The sequence below is a fragment of the Euleptes europaea genome, chromosome 1 (genome assembly GCF_029931775.1).
Source record: "Euleptes europaea isolate rEulEur1 chromosome 1, rEulEur1.hap1, whole genome shotgun sequence".
In the NCBI taxonomy this organism is placed as follows: Eukaryota; Metazoa; Chordata; class Lepidosauria; order Squamata; family Sphaerodactylidae; genus Euleptes; species Euleptes europaea.
Genome location: NC_079312.1, coordinates 175,817,340 through 175,836,745, shown reverse-complemented (window position 1 = coordinate 175,836,745; position 19,406 = coordinate 175,817,340). Strand labels below are relative to the sequence as shown.

The 19,406-nt window shown below is 52.3% G+C and overlaps 1 protein-coding gene across 1 annotated transcript in view; it reads right to left on the bottom strand.

The window, feature by feature from the left end:
* GRIPAP1 (GRIP1 associated protein 1) overlaps positions 1-19,406 on the bottom strand; it is a 67,592-nt gene that overhangs the window by 34,010 nt on the left and 14,176 nt on the right. The window contains exons 13-21 of the mRNA XM_056852271.1: positions 15,650-15,742; positions 11,393-11,527; positions 10,346-10,441; positions 8,851-9,063; positions 8,499-8,612; positions 6,650-6,727; positions 5,237-5,332; positions 3,580-3,627; positions 1,016-1,114 (exon numbers count right to left, since the gene is read on the bottom strand). Of these exons, the coding sequence (XP_056708249.1) occupies positions 1,016-1,114; positions 3,580-3,627; positions 5,237-5,332; positions 6,650-6,727; positions 8,499-8,612; positions 8,851-9,063; positions 10,346-10,441; positions 11,393-11,527; positions 15,650-15,742 (972 nt within the window). The remainder of the gene's footprint in view (positions 1-1,015; positions 1,115-3,579; positions 3,628-5,236; positions 5,333-6,649; positions 6,728-8,498; positions 8,613-8,850; positions 9,064-10,345; positions 10,442-11,392; positions 11,528-15,649; positions 15,743-19,406) is intronic.

The window sequence follows — 19,406 nt, the reverse complement described above, 5'->3', positions numbered from 1 at the left end:
ACGGCCCTCACAGATTCCCCCCACCTTCCCTTTTTTCACTGCAGCTCCAACTGGCCTCAGCCACAAAAGCCCACCTCAGCCGCCAGCCCACCCGCCTGTCTTTCACACGTGTGTTATATATAACTGCACGGGCACAGACGCGACGCTCACGCCTACTCTCCCCCTCGGTTGGCATCCCGCCCCTTGCAGGACTCCGCCAGATGGCTCGTTTCGAGAAATCCGCTGGTTTGATGCTTCCAGTCATAGAATCATAGAGTTGGAAGGGACCACCAGGGTCATCTAGTCCAACCCCCCACTCAACGCAGGATCAGCCTAGAGCATCCAGAAGGCCGGATCAGAACCAACGGGCTGAAATTAAATCAAAAGAGTTTCCGTCTAGACATTAGGAAGAATTTTCTAACAGTCAAAGCGGTTCCTCTGTTGATGCACCCCGAGATCGCATTAGCCTTTTTTGTCGCCACATCATACCGGCGGCTCATATTTACCGTATTTTCCTGTCTATAAGATGCCCCCATGCGTAAGACGACCCCTATTTTTTTAACCTAAAACTAAGAAAAAATAGGGGTCGTCTTGTACATGGGGGCGTCTTTAAATGCCAGTGTCTGGCACTTAAACCAGTTGCTGCCCACCCAGCAACCGGTTTAAATGCCAGATGCTGGCCGGACAGGGGAAAGAGAGGGAGCGGCCAAAGAGTCCTGTCCCCAGGCCGCCGGCGTCCAGGGGTGGGCGGCGACTGGTGTCAATGCCAGACGCTGGCTGGCCAGGGCACAAGACTCTTCCCCTCGCAAGCAGGGAAAGAGGTGACTGTTGCCGCCGGCCCCGCCTGTCTCGGGGCCAGCAGCAACAGCCACCTTCCATGTGTAAGACAACCCCCCTAATTTTGGGGCTAATTTTTAAAGAAAAAAGGCCGTCTTATACACGGAAAAATACCATCACAACTTATGATGAAACAGCACCCCCTCTAGGAGAGGAAAGGATCAGCACGCGGCGCTCTTCTCAGAGAGCATCCTCTTACCTGTCCGCTCTTGCTATTGGTCAAGATTTCCTGGAGCCGCTCCTGGAGTTTGTCCGCCCGCTTCCGCTCCAGGTGGAGCTGCCGTTTTAGGTCCTTCAACTGTCAGGAGGGGGAAGGGGCGGAAGGAGGGGGTGAAACGTCAGAGTTGGAGGCCAGGCCCGGCACAGGCTTCGCTCCCCAACCTGTTTTCAGCTTTCGACACGCGAGACAGAAGAACAGGGCTGCCGGGCTGCCGCCCAACGAGGGCTGAATCCCTTTTCCTTCCAGTGCTGGGCCACAGCTGTTGGCCCCACCAGGATTTTCAGGGTATAAGCTGCCAACTTGGAAGGCTTGAAGAGGGGAGTGAACATGGAGTGAACACGTTCATGGGAAGTGAGCATGTTCATGGAGGACAGGGCTACTAGTCAAAATGGATATTAGCCATGATGCATACCCATTATCTCCAGGATCAGAGAAGCATGCCTATTATATTAGGTGCTGTGAAACACAGGCAGGATGCTGCTGCTGCAGTCGTCTTGCTTGTGGGCTTCCTAGAGGCACCTGGTTGGCCACTGTGTGAACGGACTGCTGGACTTGATGGACCTGGGGTCTGATCCAGCAGGGCTTTTCTTATGTTCTTATGGAGGATGGGGCTATCCATGGCTACTAGTCAAAATGGATACTAGCCATGATGCATGCCTATTCTCTCCAGGAACAGAGGAGAAGGCCTGTGATATTAGGTGAAGTTGAACGCAGGCAGGATAATGCTGCTGCAGTCGTCTAGTTGTGGGCTTCTTAGAGGCACCTGGCTGGCCACGGTGGGAACAGACTGCTGGACTTGATGGGCCTTGGTCTGATCCGGCAGGGCTCTTCTTATGTTCTTATGGAGGATGGGGTTGTCCGTGGCTACTAGTCCAAATAGCTACTAGTCATGCTGCATGCCTATTCTCTCCAGGATCAGAGGCGCATGCCTATTATATTGGGTGCTTAGGAACACAGGCAGGATAATGTTGCTGCAGTCATCTTGCTTGTGAACTTCCTAGAGGCACCTGGTTGGCCACTGTGTCAACAGACTGCTGGACTTGATGGTCCTTGGTCTGATCCAGCAGGGCCTTTCTTATGTTCTGATGAAAGGTTCCAGATTAGATAGTTGTATAGGACAGGATAAAATCTCGGGTCCCCAACTTTTCTGAGCCTGGGACCACCTGTGGAATTCTGGTGGGCGCAACCCCCAAAATGGCCACTGCGGGAGGCGGAGCCAACCCCATAATGCCAAGGAGTGCGCTTATTTTTAATTCTAATAGTAAATCTTCACAATTTCAGGCAGAACAGCTAGATTGGAGTCCAGCGCCACCTTAGAGACCAACAAGATTTTCAGGGCATACGCTTCTGAGAGTACGAGCTCCCTCCTTAAGAGAGCTTTGAGTTTCTTCAGAGATCTCTGACCCTCGAAAGCTTATACCCCAAAATCGTGCTGGTCTCCCAGGGGCTACTGGACTCAAATCTAGCTCGTTTACGGCAGACCAAAACAGCAACCCTCTGAAAACTGTTTCAGACAGAAGCTCTGATTAAGAGGATGCCTTTTAAAATGAAAATATCATTTCATTTAAAAATACATACACACATACATGCATATTGGGGAGGGAAGGCACCTCCGCAATTCTTTCAAAGAACTTTGCCTCTCCCCCACACCAGGCAGGGGGACTCTGGCTCAGTGGCAGGGAATCTGTTTGGCATGCAGAAGGTCCCAGGTTCAATCCCCGGCATCTCCAGTTAAAGGGACTAGGCAGGTAGGAGTGCTATGAAAGACCTCTGCCTGAGACCCTGGAGAGCCGCTGCTGGGCTGAGTAGACGAAGCTGACTCTGATGGGCCGAGGGTCTGATTCAGTAGAAGGCAGCCTCAATTGTTCAATTCTAACTGTATTGCAGGGAAGGAGCTGAGGCTCACTGGTAGAGCCTCTGCTTGGCATGTAGAAGGTCCCAGGTTCAATTCCCGGCATCTCCAGTTAAAGGGACTAGGCAGGTAGGCGATATGAAAGACTTCCACCTGAGACCCTGGAGAGCCGCTGCCGGTCTGTGTAGACAATACTGACTTTGACGGATTGAGGGCCTGGTTCAGTAGAAGGCAGCTTCCTGTGTTCCTGTGTGACCCTGGGGGGAGCGCAGTGGCCATGCCTGCATCAATCACAGCAGCCCTTCCGCCTCCTTTCCAGCCCCTCGGCCCTGGTTGCCCCAGTGGGAACTGCAGTGACGCATTGCGGTGTGCAACGGCAACTGAACTTTCCTGCTCTTTCGCCTGTGTCGTGCGTGGGGGAGGGGGGGAAGAGAAGCAAACCCCGGGAGCCTTCTCGCCTCCTGGCTCACCAACAAACCTCAGCCTGGAAATTCCTCCAAAACCTGACAACAGAGTGGATTTGCTGGAGCCTGAGAGAACTGGGAACGGCCGGAGCGAGCCAGATTGGCAGGCAAAGTTCAGCGATTAGAACAACCCCTCCTCCACTGGACATCCTGCCTCGGTCAAATGCGCACAGGCACATCCCCCTCCTCCCCGGCCCCCCGGGAAACTTCTCTGCTCACCGCAGCACTTCCTTTCTCTCCAGGATCCGCTGCCCGTCGACCGTGTCCTTCACCTCCTGCAAGAGAGACAGGGCTGTCAACGAGCGTCCACCCTTCCTGACTCCGGGCGCCCCCAAAGGTGTCAGAGTGCATTTCCGCCACGCTTTTAAGGATCGGCAAAACACCCAACAGCTGTCTTCATCCTTCAAAGCGCCAGCCTCCGAGAGAGAGAGAGAGAGAGAGAGAGAGAGAGAGAGAGAGAGAGAGAGAGGGAGAGAGGGAGAGAGGGAGAGAGAGGGAGGAGAGAGGGGAGGGAGAGAGGGAGAGGAGGAGAGGGAGAGAGGGAGAGAGGGAGAGAGGGAGAGAGGAGAGAGAGAGAGAGAGAGAGAGAGAGAGAGAGAGAGAGAGAGAGAGAGAGAGAGGGAGGGAGGGAGGGAGGGAGGGAGAGAGAGAGAGAGGGAGAGAGAGAGGGAGAGAGGGAGAGAGAGAGGGAGAGAGAGAGAGAGAGAGGGAGAGAGAGAGAGAGAGAGAGAGAGAGAGGGAGAGAGAGAGAGAGAGAGAGAGAGAGGGGGAGGGAGAGAGAGAGAGAGAGAGAGAGAGAGAGAGAGAGAGAGAAAGAAAGAAAGAAAAGAAATAAAGAAAGAAAGAAAGAAAGAAAGAAAGAGAGAGAGAGAGAGAGAGAGGGAGGGAGGGAGAGAGGGAGGGAGGGGGGAGAGAGAGAGAGAGAGAGAGAGAGGGAGGGAGGGAGGGAGGGAGGGAGGGAGAGAGAGAGAGAGGGAGGGAGGAGGGAGAGAGGGAGAGAGAGAGAGAGAGGGGGAGAGAGAGAGAGAGAGAGAGAGAGATCTCAAGGTGGGAAGACTCAGGGCGCAGTTTTCAGTATGAACACGTGAAGCTGCCTTCTACTGAATCAGACCCTCGGTCCATCAAAGTCAGTATTGTCTACTCAGGACCGGCAGCAGCTCTCCAGAGTCTCATGCAGAGGTCTTTCCCGTCACCTACTGCCTGGTCCTTTTAACAGGAGATGGACCTGGGACCTTCTGCATGCCTAGCAGATGCTCTTACCAGTGAGCTACGGCCCCTCCCATGGCTCTCCAGGGTCTCAGGCAGAGGTCTTTCACATCACCTACTCGCCTGGTCCCTGTAACAGGAGATGCCGGTGATTGAACCTGGGACTCTCTGCATGCCAAGCGGAGGCTCTGTCACTGAGCCCCGGCCCCTCCCATGGGAGGTATCTGGAGTGGGATATAAGATGCACAAAGCAACCCCGCTATGCTCAAAAGCCTCCGACTTCGGGAAGCCAGGGCTCCCGATTATCCCGGAACTGAGAAATCTCGGCCCAAATTCCTGAATCAGGGAGGGATGGCGCCACCTGCTGATCTGTGCCAGGCACTGTGCAACGGAGATAACTCATGCAACCGGTTCTCTGAGCACAGTGTAAAAGCAACGTTGCTCAAGCCAAGCCGGTCTGAGTCTGGTGGGCACCTGGATTCCCCACCCCCACCCCCAGGTCTGCTGCCTTGAGGTCCAAGGAAGCAAGGCAGCACGGAGATGTCAATAAATAAAAGCAATCTGGCAAATGGGCCGTCATGGCAGGAAGGGAAGGAACAGATGGACCTGGGAACCTCGCACTGCCAAGCAGCCGTTCCTGGGGGAAGATGGCAGGTGGCTGCGCGCACACGCACACACCTGCTTCAGCCGGTTGATTGCCTCTACGTGCTCATCTCTGGCTCGTTCGACTCCTCGCAGACTCTCTTTGGTCACTTCCACTTCCTGGTCCTTTAGCTGGGCAGGGAGAGTCGAGGCTTAAATCAGGGGAGAAATTAAAAGCGGGAGGGGCGCCCGAAGGCCGAACGACACGCTCACCTGCACAAAGGGGACCCCCCACAAGCCTGCAACTGCTTGTGCTCAACTGGAGGACCGTTTGCAAGGAGGAAATTCACAACTACCTCCCCCAACACCCCCAGAGAACCCCTACTCCATGCCCAGAAGATGGCCAAGATGCCTTCCCTCTCATTATCTGCCTAAGGTTATAGAATCAGCATTGCTGACAGATGGCCATCGAGCCTCTGCTTCAAAACCTCCAAGGAAGGAGAGCCCACCACCTCCCAAGGAAGTCTGTTCCAGAAGATGGCCAAAAAAACCCCTCCAGGATCCCTGGCCAATCTGGCCTGGTGGAAAATTGCTTCCTGCCCTGAAAGTGGCGATTGGCACTACCCTGGGCATGCAAGAAAGGGCCAGGAGAGCCAAACACTGACGCAACCCTTCCTGCCCTCCCTCTTATGATCTGCCCAAGTTCACAGAATCAGCATTGCTGACAGATGGCCATCTAGCCTCTGTCAATACCTCTTAGACTACATAACGCCGTGCACAAAAGCGAGGCTCTCGTGAGGGAAGAGATGCCCAGCTGAGCTCCCCCCGCCCTGACCCGGCACTTGGCTTAGGAAACGGGTCTCCAATAGGGTCGCCTGAGAGACTGCAGGGTACGCTCCTTGGTCCATCCAGGTGCAGGGGTTGGGTACCCAAAGTTGGGTGGGATGAAAAAAAATATATATAAATAATGAAAATATATAATTTATTAGAAGTGCTATATAAGAATTAAAACTATTTAAAAACCATTAAAACAAGCCAAACGAGTTTTGGCCTATATGGCCTTCCTCAGTGGTCTATTTAAATCATATATAAAACACACACACACATTAAATAGACCATTGAGGAAGGTCAAAAAGGCCGAAAAGCGTTTGGCTTGTGGTGACAGACATCAACCTTAAGTAATGCCATTGTGCTATTTTAACGGTTTTTAAATAATTTTAATTCTTATAAAGTGCTTTTAATAAATTATATATTTTCATTTATATATTTTTCCCATCCCACCCAAACTTGGGTACCCAACTTCCGTTTTCTAGGCTGGGTTCTAGTCCCCTCTTTTTTCTTCTAAGCACAAATGTCAGGGGGGCAGAAGGTCCCCACAGCCTCCACACGGTCACTCCACCCAAGGCCACCCCCCAGATCGCAGCAAGCGGGCAACAGCTGGCAGAAGCACAGAAGATGCCTCCCGCCCAGGTGGCATGGAGGAGGGAGCTTGCCACCCCACACCCGTACCTGCAGATCAGCCAAATGCTGCTCCTTCAAGGCGATCACAGCCTCTGTGTGTTCCTGTTGGTGCTTTTCGATCAGCTCCTAGGGGAAGACGGAGGAAGGATCAGGCTCGTGGGAGGAAGGTGCGTGAGCTTCCACGAACCCTTCGGAAAGGAGCCCTTTCGGAGCTGGGCCTCTGCATGCCGTTCCAAGGTGGGCAGGGGAAGGCCACAAAGCTCTTTTGATTCCCCACCCCTCCACATGAGCAGTGGACTCTAACCTGGAGAACCAGGTTTGATTCGCTGCTCCTCCCATGAGCGACAGTCTCTAATCTGGAGAGCTGGATTTGATTCCTCACTCCTCCACATGAGCAGCAGACTCTAATCCGGTGAGCCGGGTTCAATTCCCCGCTCCTCCACTTGAAGCTAGCTGGGTGAGACCCTGGGCTAGTCACAGCTCTCTTAGAATTCTCTCAGCCCCACCTACCTCACAGGGTGTCTGTTGTGGGGAGAGGAAAGGAAGGAGATTGTAAGCCTGTTTGATTCTCCTTAAAAGGTAGAGAGAATCAGGGCATAAAAATTGACTCTCCATGAAGGTGAAGGTAAAAATCTTCCTCTCCCTGAAGGTGCTTTAAAGCTGGGCGTGGTTAAGAGGTGCAAATCCCTGGGTGCAAGACGAAGGACTCTTCACTTGCGACTCACAGATCGTGTCTTTGGTGGAACCAGCAAAAGAACCCTAACCTGCCCAGAAGTATTGCTGGCTTTGTTTATTTTGGCTTACTTATACTGTATTTTTGTTGTGATCCGCTTTAACATAAGACCATAAGGAAAGCCCTGCTGGATCAGACCAAGGTCCATCAAGTCCAGCAGTCTGTTCACATAGTGGCCAACCAGGTGCCTCTAGGAAGCCCACAAGTAAGACGACTGCAGCAACATTATCCCGCCTGTGTTCCACAGCACCTAATATGACAGGCAAGCTCCTCTGAGACTGGAGAGAATAAGTATGCATCATGACTAGTATCCATTTGGACTAGTAGCCATGGATAGCCTCATCCTCCATGAGAACATAAGGAAAGCCCTGCTGGATCAGACCGAGGCCCATCAATCCACACAGTGGCCAACCAGGTGCCTCCAGGAAGCCCACAAGCAGGCCCTGCTTGTCTTGCAAGATCAGGCTAGCCTGGGCCATCCAGGTCAAGGCAAGAGACATTCAGAGGTGGCTTGCCATTGCCTGCCTCTGTATGGCATAAGAACATAAGAAAAGCCCTGCTGGATCAGATCAAGGTCCATCAAGTTCAGCAGTCTGTTCACACAGTGGCCAACTAGGTGCCTCCAGGAAGCCCACAAACAAGACGACTGCAGCAGCGTTATCCTGCCTGTGTTCCACGGCACCTAATATAACAGGCATGCTCCTCTGATCCTGGAGATAATGGGTATGCATCATGACTAGTATTCATTTTGATTAGTAGCCATGGATAGTCCCATCCTTAATAAGACCACAAGGAAAGCCCTGCTGGATCAGACCAAGGCCCATCAATTCCAGCCGTTTGTTCACACAGGGGCCAACCAGGTACCTCCAGGAAGCCCACAAGCAAGACGACTGCAGCAGCATTGCCCTGCCTGAGTTCCACGGCACCTAATGAAATAGGCATGCTCCTCTGATCCTGGAGAGAACAGGTATGCATCCTCACTAGTATCACTTTGGAATCCTCTGGGGGATAAAAGTGGGCTGTAAATACTTTAACGAGTAAAAACAATTGACTTGGGAGAAGCAGGAGCCCAGGAGGATGGGGGATGCGAGCAGAATTGTGCAGAGCCATCGGGGGGGGGGGGATCAGATCCACACGTTGCTCTCCCGGAGACCAACTTCTCACCTCGGCCTCCTTCAGCCGCCGCTCAAACCAGCCCTTGGTGCCGTCCATGGACTGGATCTGGAGGCGTAGCTCTTCCACGGTTGCCTGCATGGACTCCAGCTCCTGGCTGCGAGCCTAAAGAAGGAGAAGAGTTGTTTTTTATATGCCGACTTTCTCTACCACTTAAGAATCACACAGGTTTACAGTCGCCTTCCCTTCCCCTCCCCACAACTCGGCTTGAACCCTCGGACTCAATTTCTGGAGTACCCTTGGGCTTGCCCCTGTGAGGTTTGAAACTGTTCGGTATGTGTGTGCTGGGGGAAGTTCACGACACCCGGAAGACCGGGGTGCCGCAGGGAGGGCCTGGGCCTACCTTCTCTTCCTTGAGCTGGCCGCGCAGCTCGTCCTCCTGCCGCTTCTTGTGCTCGTGCAGCTCCCGCAGCTCCCGCTCGTAGAGCGCCCGCACCGCCAGCACCTCCTTCTCGTGCTGCAGGCGCAGGTTGCCCAGCTCCTCCTTGTGGCGCCCCTTTTCCTGCTGGGTCTCGATGGCCATCTCGTCCAGCATGGTCTTGCGCTTCTCCGCCGTCTGGAAAGCGGCGGGCACAGGGTCAGAGGGTGGTGCGGTCGCCCCCATGCTGAGCGGACTGGGCGCGGCGACGGCTCTAAGGGACAACCCCCTCCCCCAGTGCCACCTCTGAGAGACCTCAGAGCAGAGCAGAGGCGATAGAGGCTCCCCAGTGCATTTGGCTGCCCCTTAGGAGGGCCGGATGACATGAGAACATAAGGAAAGCCCTGCTGGATCAGACCCAGGCCCATCAAGCTCAGCAGTCTGTTCACACAGTGGCTAACCAAGTGCTTGTAGGAAGCCCACAAACAAGACAACTGCAGCAGCATTGTCCTGCCTGTGTTCTACAGCACCTGCTATAATAGGCATGCTCCTTGGATACTGGAGAGAATAGGTATGCATCATGACTAGTATCCATTTGGACTAGTAGCCATGGATAGACCCATCCTCCATAAGAACATAAGGAAAGCCCTGCTGGATCAGACCAAGGCCCATCCAGTCCAGCAGTCTGTTCACACAGTGGCCAACCAGGTGCCTCCAGGAAGCCCACAAGCAAGATGACTGCAGCAGCATTATCCTGCCTGTGTTCCCCGGTACCTAATCCACTGGGCATGCTCCTCTGATCCTGGAGAGATTAGGCCTGCATCATGGCTAATATCCACTTGTACTAGTAGCCATGGATAGCCCCATCCTCCTCCTCCAGGTGCCTCCATGAAGCCCACAAGCAAGATGACTGCAGCAGCATCCTGCCTATGCCCCAAGAGCCAGGAAAAGACAAATCTGGGTCTACGCAAATGGGAACGACATTTAGGCAGGGGGTGTGTGATCTGTGTGATAAGAAAGTGTGTAACACGAATCCTGTAAACCTCAGCTTAAAAAAAAAGATATAGAATGCTAAGTTTCTAGTCCTCACTGTTGCAGAAAAGCTGGGCAGTTTCTAACAGAAACCAGAGGGAAGCGGGCAGAGCCTCCATTACTCCAGAAGAACCGCTTTACAGCATCCTTCAAATCTCTGACTGAACCCGTGTAGGGTCTAACCCCCTCCCCATCCTCCCCCTCTAAGCCTCTCGCTTTCCTCATACCCTCCCCGCTTGCACAACTCACCCACAATTTTTTTTAATGCTTCAGAATAAAAAAATCTGGGCTTCAAGGGGCACGGAATACTTTCTGTCCAAAGTGCCCCAGTCACCTGGGAAAACGACGAGCTGAGAAAGCATTTTTAAACGAGCGGGCGAAGCGTCGCAATATACTTTGGGCGAGAGGGGCTCCGAGCGCGACAAAGCTCGGCCCGCCTTCCACTTACCTTCCTCGTTTCATCAAGGTCTTGGGACAAGAGCTCCTTCTCCTGCCCGAGCTCCTGCAGCTGCTCCAGGAGGCGGGTGTTGGCCCGGAGCGACTCCTAGGAGAGCAAACACACGAGAACCTCAGAGGATCCCCGGAGGATCGTGCCAGCGGTCAGTCTAATCCAGTATAGGAGGCCCAGTGGAGGAACAACAACCCCTAACGCAGAGGCCAAGGCCTTCCCCTGACATTACCTCTGGGTTGGCCGCCTCTGGGAGTCACCCTGTCTATAAGGCCCTGCTGGACCTCTTCTTCATGAGTCTGTCTAACCTGCCTTTGGAACCTATCTGTGCTCAGGGCCATCGCTACCTCTGTGGCGGTGAGTTCCACAGTTACATTACTCTTTGGGGAAAAGCAGTATTTCCCTGTGACTGACTTGGGCCAATTGCCCATCAGCTTCATCTGGAACTCCCTGAGTTCTAGTACTATTGGAGACGGAGAAAAAGATCTCTCTGTCCACTTTCCTCATCCCGTGCATAATTGTATAAGAAGAAGAAGAGTTGGTTTTTATATGCTGACTTTCTCTATCTTTAAGGAGTCTCAAAGCAGCTTACAATCACCTTCCCCTCCCCACAACAGGTAGGTGGGGCTGAGAGAGTTCGGAGAGAGCCGTGACTGGCCCAAGGTCATCCAGCTGTCTTCATGTGGAGTGGAAATCCAACCTGGTTCTCCAGATCAGAGTCCACCGCTGCAAACCACCCGCTCTTAACCACTACACCACGCTGGCCAGTAAAGAAATAAGAGGAATAGGAAAGAAAGCTCTTGAAGGCTGGAAGAGAAAACAAGGCTAACAACTCTTGAGCTTTACCTTCTTGCTGCTGCCAGTTCTTTGAGCGGCGAGAGTCGCACTGCTGGCCATTTTGCATACTGTGGCCGGGAGAAGGGAGGAAGCAGAGAGCCCTGCAAAGAGCTTCCTGCCCACCGCCCAAAGCATGCCAAAGCAGCTGCAGCTAACAGGCTTGCTCTGAGGACCGTGGGAAGCCCCCCCTCCCCCGACAGGCAGGCCTACCTGCAGCTGGGTGTTGAGGTCATCCCGCTGGGCGGCCAGGGCCTCCTTCTCGCTCCGGCACTGCTGCAACTCGGCTCCCACGGCGGCCACCTGGTCTCGCAGCAGGTTCATCTCTTGGGTCTTGGAGGTCTGGATCTACGGGGTGAGGGAGAAGCTTCAGGGACATTTCCAGGGGGTGGCTATCATGGGGCACCGCGCAGACGGTGGCCAGGTTGGCCAGGGCCCTACAGGCCCAGAGAGGGACCCAGTTTCCTGCCCCCGCAGCACAGAAGCCATGACTCCCCAGAATGTTGGGGGCTTCCCTCCTCTCCTCCAATCATTGTGATTTTCGACCAGAGATGTGCCGACTTTCTCTACCACTTAAGGAAGAATCAAACCGCCTTACAATCGCCTTCCCTTCTCCTCTGCACAACAGACAACCTGTGAAGTAGGTGGGGCTGAGAGAGCCAGCGTGGTGTAGTGGTTAAGAGCGGTGGTTTGGAGCGGTGGACTCTGATCTGGAGAACCGGGTTTGATTCCTCCACTCCTCTGCATGAGCGGCGGAGGCTAATCTGGTGAACTGGATTTGTTTCCCCGCTCCTGCACATGAAACCAGCTGGGTGACCTTGGGCTAGACACAGCTATCTCAGCCCCACCTACCTCACAGGGTGTCTGTTGTGGGGAAGGGAAGGTGATTGTAAGCCTGTTTGAGTCTCCCTTAAGTGGTAGAGAAAGTCGGCATATTAAAAAAAAAACAACTCTAAGAAAGCCGTGATTAGCCCAAGTTCACCCAGCTGGCTTCATGTGGAGGAGTGGGGAAACCAATCCAGTTCACCAGATTAGCGTCCGTCCGCTCATGTGGAGGAGTAGGGAATCAAACCTGGTTCTCCAGATCAGAGTCCGCCGCTCCAAACCACTGCTCTCAACCACTACACCACGCAGGCTCACCAGAACACCCTCTTCACACTCCCATCAGAGCATAAAATAATGCGCTGTCGTGGCACTCTACGGTTCCCTGCTTTCCAGACAGAGTGTGAGGGCCATGTATCTTTGACTCCCCTTCCCCCGTATGTATCCTTCATCTCTCTCCCCTTTGAACTCGTAAAAGCAGTTCACACCTCCCCGGGTCCAGGCGCCTCGTCTATCCTTCCCAGGTGCCGTCTTCCCCTCCCCTGCTGCGCTTCCTGCCTGCACTCCCTCGGGCCAGATTCGGCCTTGGAGATCTGATAGTCCTAACAGTCTCTCTGAGACCGTTTGATGTTTTGTATTGCACCAATCTATCTTGTAGCTTCCCATAACAGAAGTGTGAACCCTGATGCCCTGTAGGAGATATATTCTGTAACCCTGATTGTTAGCTCACTTGCAACTTTAAACTCGTGTCTGCCTTGAACCATCTGAAGCTTTCAATAAATCCTTTGTTTCTGCATCCAAGTCTGAGCAAGTGATTTTGCGAAGTTAGCACAGTTTTGTTGGGACTCTCACACAGAGCACTGGCTGCAGCCCTTTGCCCGGGGCCATACCCTATTCTCGCAGATGCAGGCGGGAGTGGGACATGCCTAACCCTATGCACAGAGTGCACCATTTATCTCTTGTGCTGGAACCTCACAGTGCAAAATGGTCTGTCCTCTGAGAGACCGCGAGAGAGTGCGAGCGATGCCCCCAGCCTGGGCTGAACCCAGACAGTAACACTCCCAGTCTCTATACATGGCTAGAACGTGAAGGACCATCTTCTCCCATATGTCCCAGTGTCATGGCCCAGCCAGAGCTCAGCGACGGTGAGGACTCCGCAGGGGAGGAAGGACCCGGTACAGCCACAACCACAGCTGTCAACAGACAACCAGCAAGGAGACCACGGGCAGGCACCCCCAGAGGTGCAGTCGACCATCAGCTCAGAGGCCCCTCCACCTCCTGACCCTGAGGCAGTAGCCCAGCCCCCCAGGGCCACGGAAAACAACTGAGAACAGAACTGCAGACTAGAAGACTCGCCTGGCTGTTCAACGTCAGCTGAAGATGGAAAGCAACAGCGGCGATGAGTAGTTGCGGGACTGTTCTTGAGAGGCGGGCGGGGGCCCCGCCCCTGGGCGTGGACACAACACGGTCAATGGGCATGGAACTGGCTGGCACTACCTGATTTATCTCCTGTGAACTGACCGTGGACCGGCAAACCTTCCTGTGAATCTTCCTGGCTCCCTTTTGACTCCGGACTGTTTTGACTCTGCTTCACGGACATTCCTTTGGCTCGTAAACCTCGAAGGCTGGGAGAGACGCTGTACCCTGACGCCAGGCAGGCAGGCGGGCCACCCTGAGAGCCAACTATGGTCTTCAAGCACCCATCTGTTGACTATCCCACCGCTTAGGGTGGCCCATCCAGCGTCAACCAGAGCGGGGGCCTCCTCCGTGGCTCCTGCTCTCTGGAACGGGCTCCCTGAAGAGGTGAGTGGGGGGGCCTTCCTTGGAGATCTTCAGGAGGTGCTGCAAACCCTGATGGTTTGCCAGGGCTTTTGAGGGGGTTTGAATAGTAGGCATCTTTTAAGGGGATGGAGGGAGAGATCTGGTGGGGGGTTTTAATACTGGTTTTACTGGAAATGTTTTTTAGCTTTTTTAGTAATCCGCCTTGAACCACAAGGGAAGGCGGGCTATAAATGTTTTAAATAAATACACATCTCCAGCCTTAACAATAAGACTTGCAAACTGAGGGCTGTGCCTTCCTTGAATGAGTCAGTCTGTCTATGTTGGGCCTTCCTCCTTTCCTGCTGCCTTCAACTTTTCCTAGCGTTATTGTCTTTTCCAGTGACTCTGGTCTTCTCATAATGTAATCAAAGTACCATAGCCTCAGTTGAGTTATTTTAGTTTCTAGAGAGAGTTCATGTACTACTGTAAGAAAATTACATCGCCAACCACACAGCTTTCGTCTGTGCCACCCAGTTTCTGGCATCACCCAACTGCAGTCCCAGCCCCCTGTCAAAGGGTCCCACCTTGCCCCCAACAGTGCCCCGATCCTCCACACATTCACTGTTCACTTCCTGCCTAGGAGAGGGGCAGACAGAGGGGTCCCATTTCTCCTGCAGCATGAGCAACAGAAGGCTTTGGCTGAGCCAGCTGCTCCGGAGCATGATTCAAGACCTATGAAAATGATCGGGAGCTGCTCAGAAACCGAAAGAAAGAGCCTTAAGAGAGACCAAAGCTTCTGTGGTTGAAGATACTGGGAGGTAGGGGTTAAACCACCCTTTGCCTGGGTTTCATGTCGTGGGGGGGTCCGCGGGCTTACTCAAAGTTGCCAGTCCTTCAGCCTCGATCTACTGAAAATATACTGTGTGTGCTAAGTTCTGTCAAGTCACTTCTGATGCATGGCAGCCCTATGAATCAACGTCCTCCAAAACATTCTATCGTTCACAGCCTTGCTCAGATCTTGCAAACTGAGAGCCATGGCTTCCTTTATAGAGTCCATCCATCTCATATTGAGTCTCCCTCTTTTCCTGCTGCCTTCCACTTTTCCTAGCATGATTGTCTTTTCTAGTGACTCTTGTCTTCTCATGATGCAACCAAAGTCCAATAGCCTCAGTTTGGTCATTTTAGCTTCTAGGGACAGTTCATTTACTGTGCATGTCAAGTGCCATCAAGTTGCTTCTGACTCATGACGACCCTATGGATCAATGTCCTCCAAAACGTCCTATCTTTAACAGCCTTGCTCAGGTCTTGCAAACTGAGGGAAGTGGCTTCCTTCATAGCGTCAATCTATCTCTTGTTGGGCCTTCCTCTTTTCCTGCTGCTGTCAACTTTTCCTAGCATGATTGTCTTTTCCAGTGATTCTTGTCTTCTCATAGCGTGACCAAAGTACGATAGCCTCAGTTTGGTCATTTTAGCTTCTGGGGTCAGTTCAGGCTTGATTTGATCTATAACCCTCTGATTTGTTTTTTGGGCAGTCCAGGGTATCCATAACACTCTCCTCCAACACCACATTTCAATGGAATCTACTTTCTTCCTATCAGCTTTCTTCATTGTCCAGCTTTCACACCCATACATAGCAATAGGGAATACGATGGCATGGATTAACCTGGTCTCGGTCGCCAGTGACACATCCTGACACTTAAGAATCTTTTCTAGCTCCTTCACAGCTGCCCTTCCCAGTCTTAGTCTCCTTCTGATTTCTTCATTTACTATTGTAAGAAAATTACGCTGCCAACCAGAACACCCTTAGTCTGTGCCCCCCAGTTTCTGGCACCCCACACTACTGCTTTTTGGGCACACGGCTCCCGTGGGGGAGGGGGATGCTGGTACCTGTTCTAACGCTGCTAAGTTGGTTCTCAGGGCATCGTTCTCAGACAGAATGCTCTCCACTTGTTCCTGGCTCTCCGCACTTTGGCAAGCAACCTGACGCCCCACAAGGTACAGGAGGGGCCGGGGAAAGAAGCCAGGAGACGGACGGGCAGAAAGAGAAAGAGAAGAGCCAAAACAGGAGAGAAAGATTAAACACATAGCAGAACAAGCAATAAAGTACTAAAGGTTTTTTTTTTAAAAAAGGAAAGACACTTTTCTTTTGCTTGGAAATAAAATACGAAAAATTACTGGGAATGGCAATAAAAAAGACAAAACATACATTAAATACAGATTAAGAAAGACATAGTTATTTAAAAAAAACTTAAGATGAGCACTGGAGTGGAAAGGAGAGCTGAGAAATGCAAATTAAGAAGGGGGCAAGCCCGTCTGGAACTTAGAGGCTAAGGAAGGCAAAAGCCAAAAGGGAAGAGGGTCATTGAACGTTAGCGGTTCCAGAGGCCATTCAGTCAACCCCCCAGCCTTCCTACTAGGGTTGTCAACCTCCAGGCGCTGTCTGGAGATCTCCCACTATTACAACTGATCCTCAGACGACAGAGATCAGTTACCCTGGAGAAATTAGCTGATGTGGAGGGTGGACCGTATGGCATGATATACCAACGAGGTCCCTCCCCTCCCCAAACCCCACCTTCCCCAGACTCCGGCCCCCCAAATCTCCAGGTATTTCCCAACCCAGAGTTGTCAACCTTATCTGCTACACACAAATTGCCCCATGGGACCAGGGTTCAAGCACGCCACACACTGGCAGGGTCGGTCATAAGATCATGGGATTCAGGACCTGAACCAGGAAGCTCAGAACCGTGGTGCTCAAGACACAAAGTCCCTTTCATTTCAGGCTTGGAGGACAGTAGGAAATGGGCACGATCTGTCCCGGGAACTGGAAGCAGTAGAAGCCTGGCCTGCGGCCTTCTTCTGGTCAACAAAACAGCTGGTTCTCCTACTGGCTACATTACAAAGAACTCCAAAGGGTCCACCTGCACAAAAGGTTCTGTCTGGGTTCTGACACTTGTCCTGCTCTATGCATTTTATACCTCATATCCTTTCTGGGCCGGTTCTCACTTTTGAACGACAGAAGTAGGAAGTGCAACTGGGAGGGGCCGTAGCTCAGTGGTAGAGCCTCTGCTTGGCATGCAGATGGTCCCAGGTTCAATCCCCAGCATCTCCAGTGAAAGGGACCAGGCAAGCAGGTGATGCAAAAGACCTCTGACGGAGACCCTGGAGAGCCATGGAGAGGGGCCATGGCCCAGTGGCAGAGCATCTGCTAGGCATGCAAAAGATCCCAGGTTCAATCCCTGGCATCTCTAGTTAAAGGGACCAGGCAAGTAGGTGATGCGAAAGACCTCTGACTGAGACCCTGGAAAGCCATGGAGAGGGGCCATGGCCCAGTGGCAGAGCATCTGCTTGGCATGCAGATGGTCCCAGGTTCAATCCCTGGCATCTCCAGATAAAGGGACCAGGCAAGTAGGTGATGTGAAAGACCCCTGCCTGAGACCCTGGAGAGCCATGGAGAGAGGCTGTGGCTCAGTGGGAGAGCCTCTGCTTGACATGCAGAAGGTTCCAAGTTCAATCCCTGGCATCTCCAGTTAAAGGGACCAGGCAAGTAGGTGATGAGAAAGAGCCCTGCTGAGACCCTGGAGAGCCGCTGCCGGTCTGAGTGGACAATACTGACTTTGATGGACCAAGGGTCTAGTTCAGTATAAGGCAGCTTCATGTGTTCATTTAGGGGAGGGGCTGTGGCTCAATGGCAGAGCATCTGCTTGGCATGCAGAAGGTCCCAGGTTCAATCCCCGGCATCTCCAGTTAAAGGGACTAGGCAAGTAGGTGGTGTGAAAGACCTCTGCCTGAGACCCTGGAGAGCCGCTGCCTGTCTGAGTAGACAATACTGACTTTGATGGACCAAGGGTCTGATTCAGTAGAAGGCAGCTTCATGTGTTCATGTGAAAACATTGTGAAGACATTCACCAGAATTTCAAAAGCATACCTGGAAGTATACGTTTTGAAGGGGGGCAGGGAGAACGCCTAGGAGAGAGGATGTGAAACTCAGCATTTACTGTCAGGGGCTCCCCAGGGGATTTAGAGATCAGCAAGTGGAAAAAGCAAAATCAACCACAACATTTAACAGACAAATCCCACCAGCGGCCCAATCCTAATCACTTAGCAGAGAGTCAGCATGGTGTAGTGGTTAAGAGCGGTGGTTTGGAGCGGTGGACTGTAATCTGGAGAACCACAACCAGTATTCATTTTGACATGGTTAGCCCTCTCCTTCAGGATGTGGGACAAAGGGGAGGAAAGAGATCAGAAGCAAGAAGCCAACAGGCAATGCGTATTAGCAAAATGAGGGGGGAGGAGGAAAAGATCAACTAAGAAAAAGGAAGAAGGCAACCTTGGGACAAAGGAAATACCTTGTGCCAACAGTCGGTTGAAGCTGCTATTCAGGGGTTTCAAAAAAAGCAAAGAGGGGCTGGGTTGGTTTAATGGTACAATTAACCAACTCATGGTCAGAAAAAGCTGCCTGCCTTAAACTAAGTCTGACCGTCGGGACACCTAGCTCAGCATTTCTACTCTGGCTGGCCAGCAATGGCTACCGGGGGTCCCAAACAGAGAGACCCTCCCCGGGGTCCCAAGCCTATAAGGTCTTTCCCAACGCCTACCCCTCGAGATATCAGATACTGAACCTAAGGCCCTCTCTAGGCAGGATCTATGCTGCCGTTCAGACAAGACCCTAGTCCTTACGACTGCAAAGATGTGCTGGCAAGCCCAAGAGCGGAAATCTCAGCAGCTAGCGGGGTGGCCGCATAAACTGTTCAGGAACGGGAGTCAGGGAGGGGAGTCGACCAGCACAGCCAGAAGAAACTATGAAAAAGGAAGTCACAACATTTAGCAAGTTCCTGGTCCTTAAGACTGCAAAGACATGCTTAGAAGCACAGAAGCCGGGTGGGGGGTGCATGGCAAAATCTGGATCGTTTGGCCGAATAACTCAAATTTTGTTTCCTTACAGCATGGAGTACCCGCAGCTCTGGCCCTGAGGACTTTTACAAACAGACAGGTGCGTTGCACGTGCGTTAACTACTCCAGACTTTAAGACTACTTTGTGACTGTGAGATGTTGACGTTTTATTTATGGCTGTAATTTTCATTTGTAAGGAAGCCTTAGGAGCCCCGTGGCGCAGAGTGGTAAGCTGCAGTACTGCAGTCAAAAGATCTGCTCCCGACCTGAGTTCGATCCCGACGGGAGTCGGTTTTAGGTAGCCGGCCCAAGGTTGAATCAGCCTTCCATCCTTCCGAGGTCGGCAAAATGAGGACCCAGCTTGCTGGGGGTAAAGGGAAGATGACTGGGAAGGCGACAGCAAACCACCCCATAAACAAAGTCCGCCTAGTAAACGTCAGGATGTGACATCACCCCATGGGTCAGGAATTACCCGGTGCTTGCACAGGGGACCTTTATCTTTAAGGAAGCCTTAAACAGAGGAAGAAGTTTTGCAGTTTTGTATGTTAATTGTGATTCTGCAAACACAACACACATATAGTCACAAAGATTTTTAGTAATTTGATATATATTTTGTAGTCTGGAGTGGTGATTGTTTAGACCAGTGAAGCAGGCATTATGACCGAAACGCGTATGGTCTGAGTTTGACTGTATGATTCAATGTCTAACTGTGTTATATGAGCATATTTATTTGGTAGGCTTTTGCAGGGCCGTA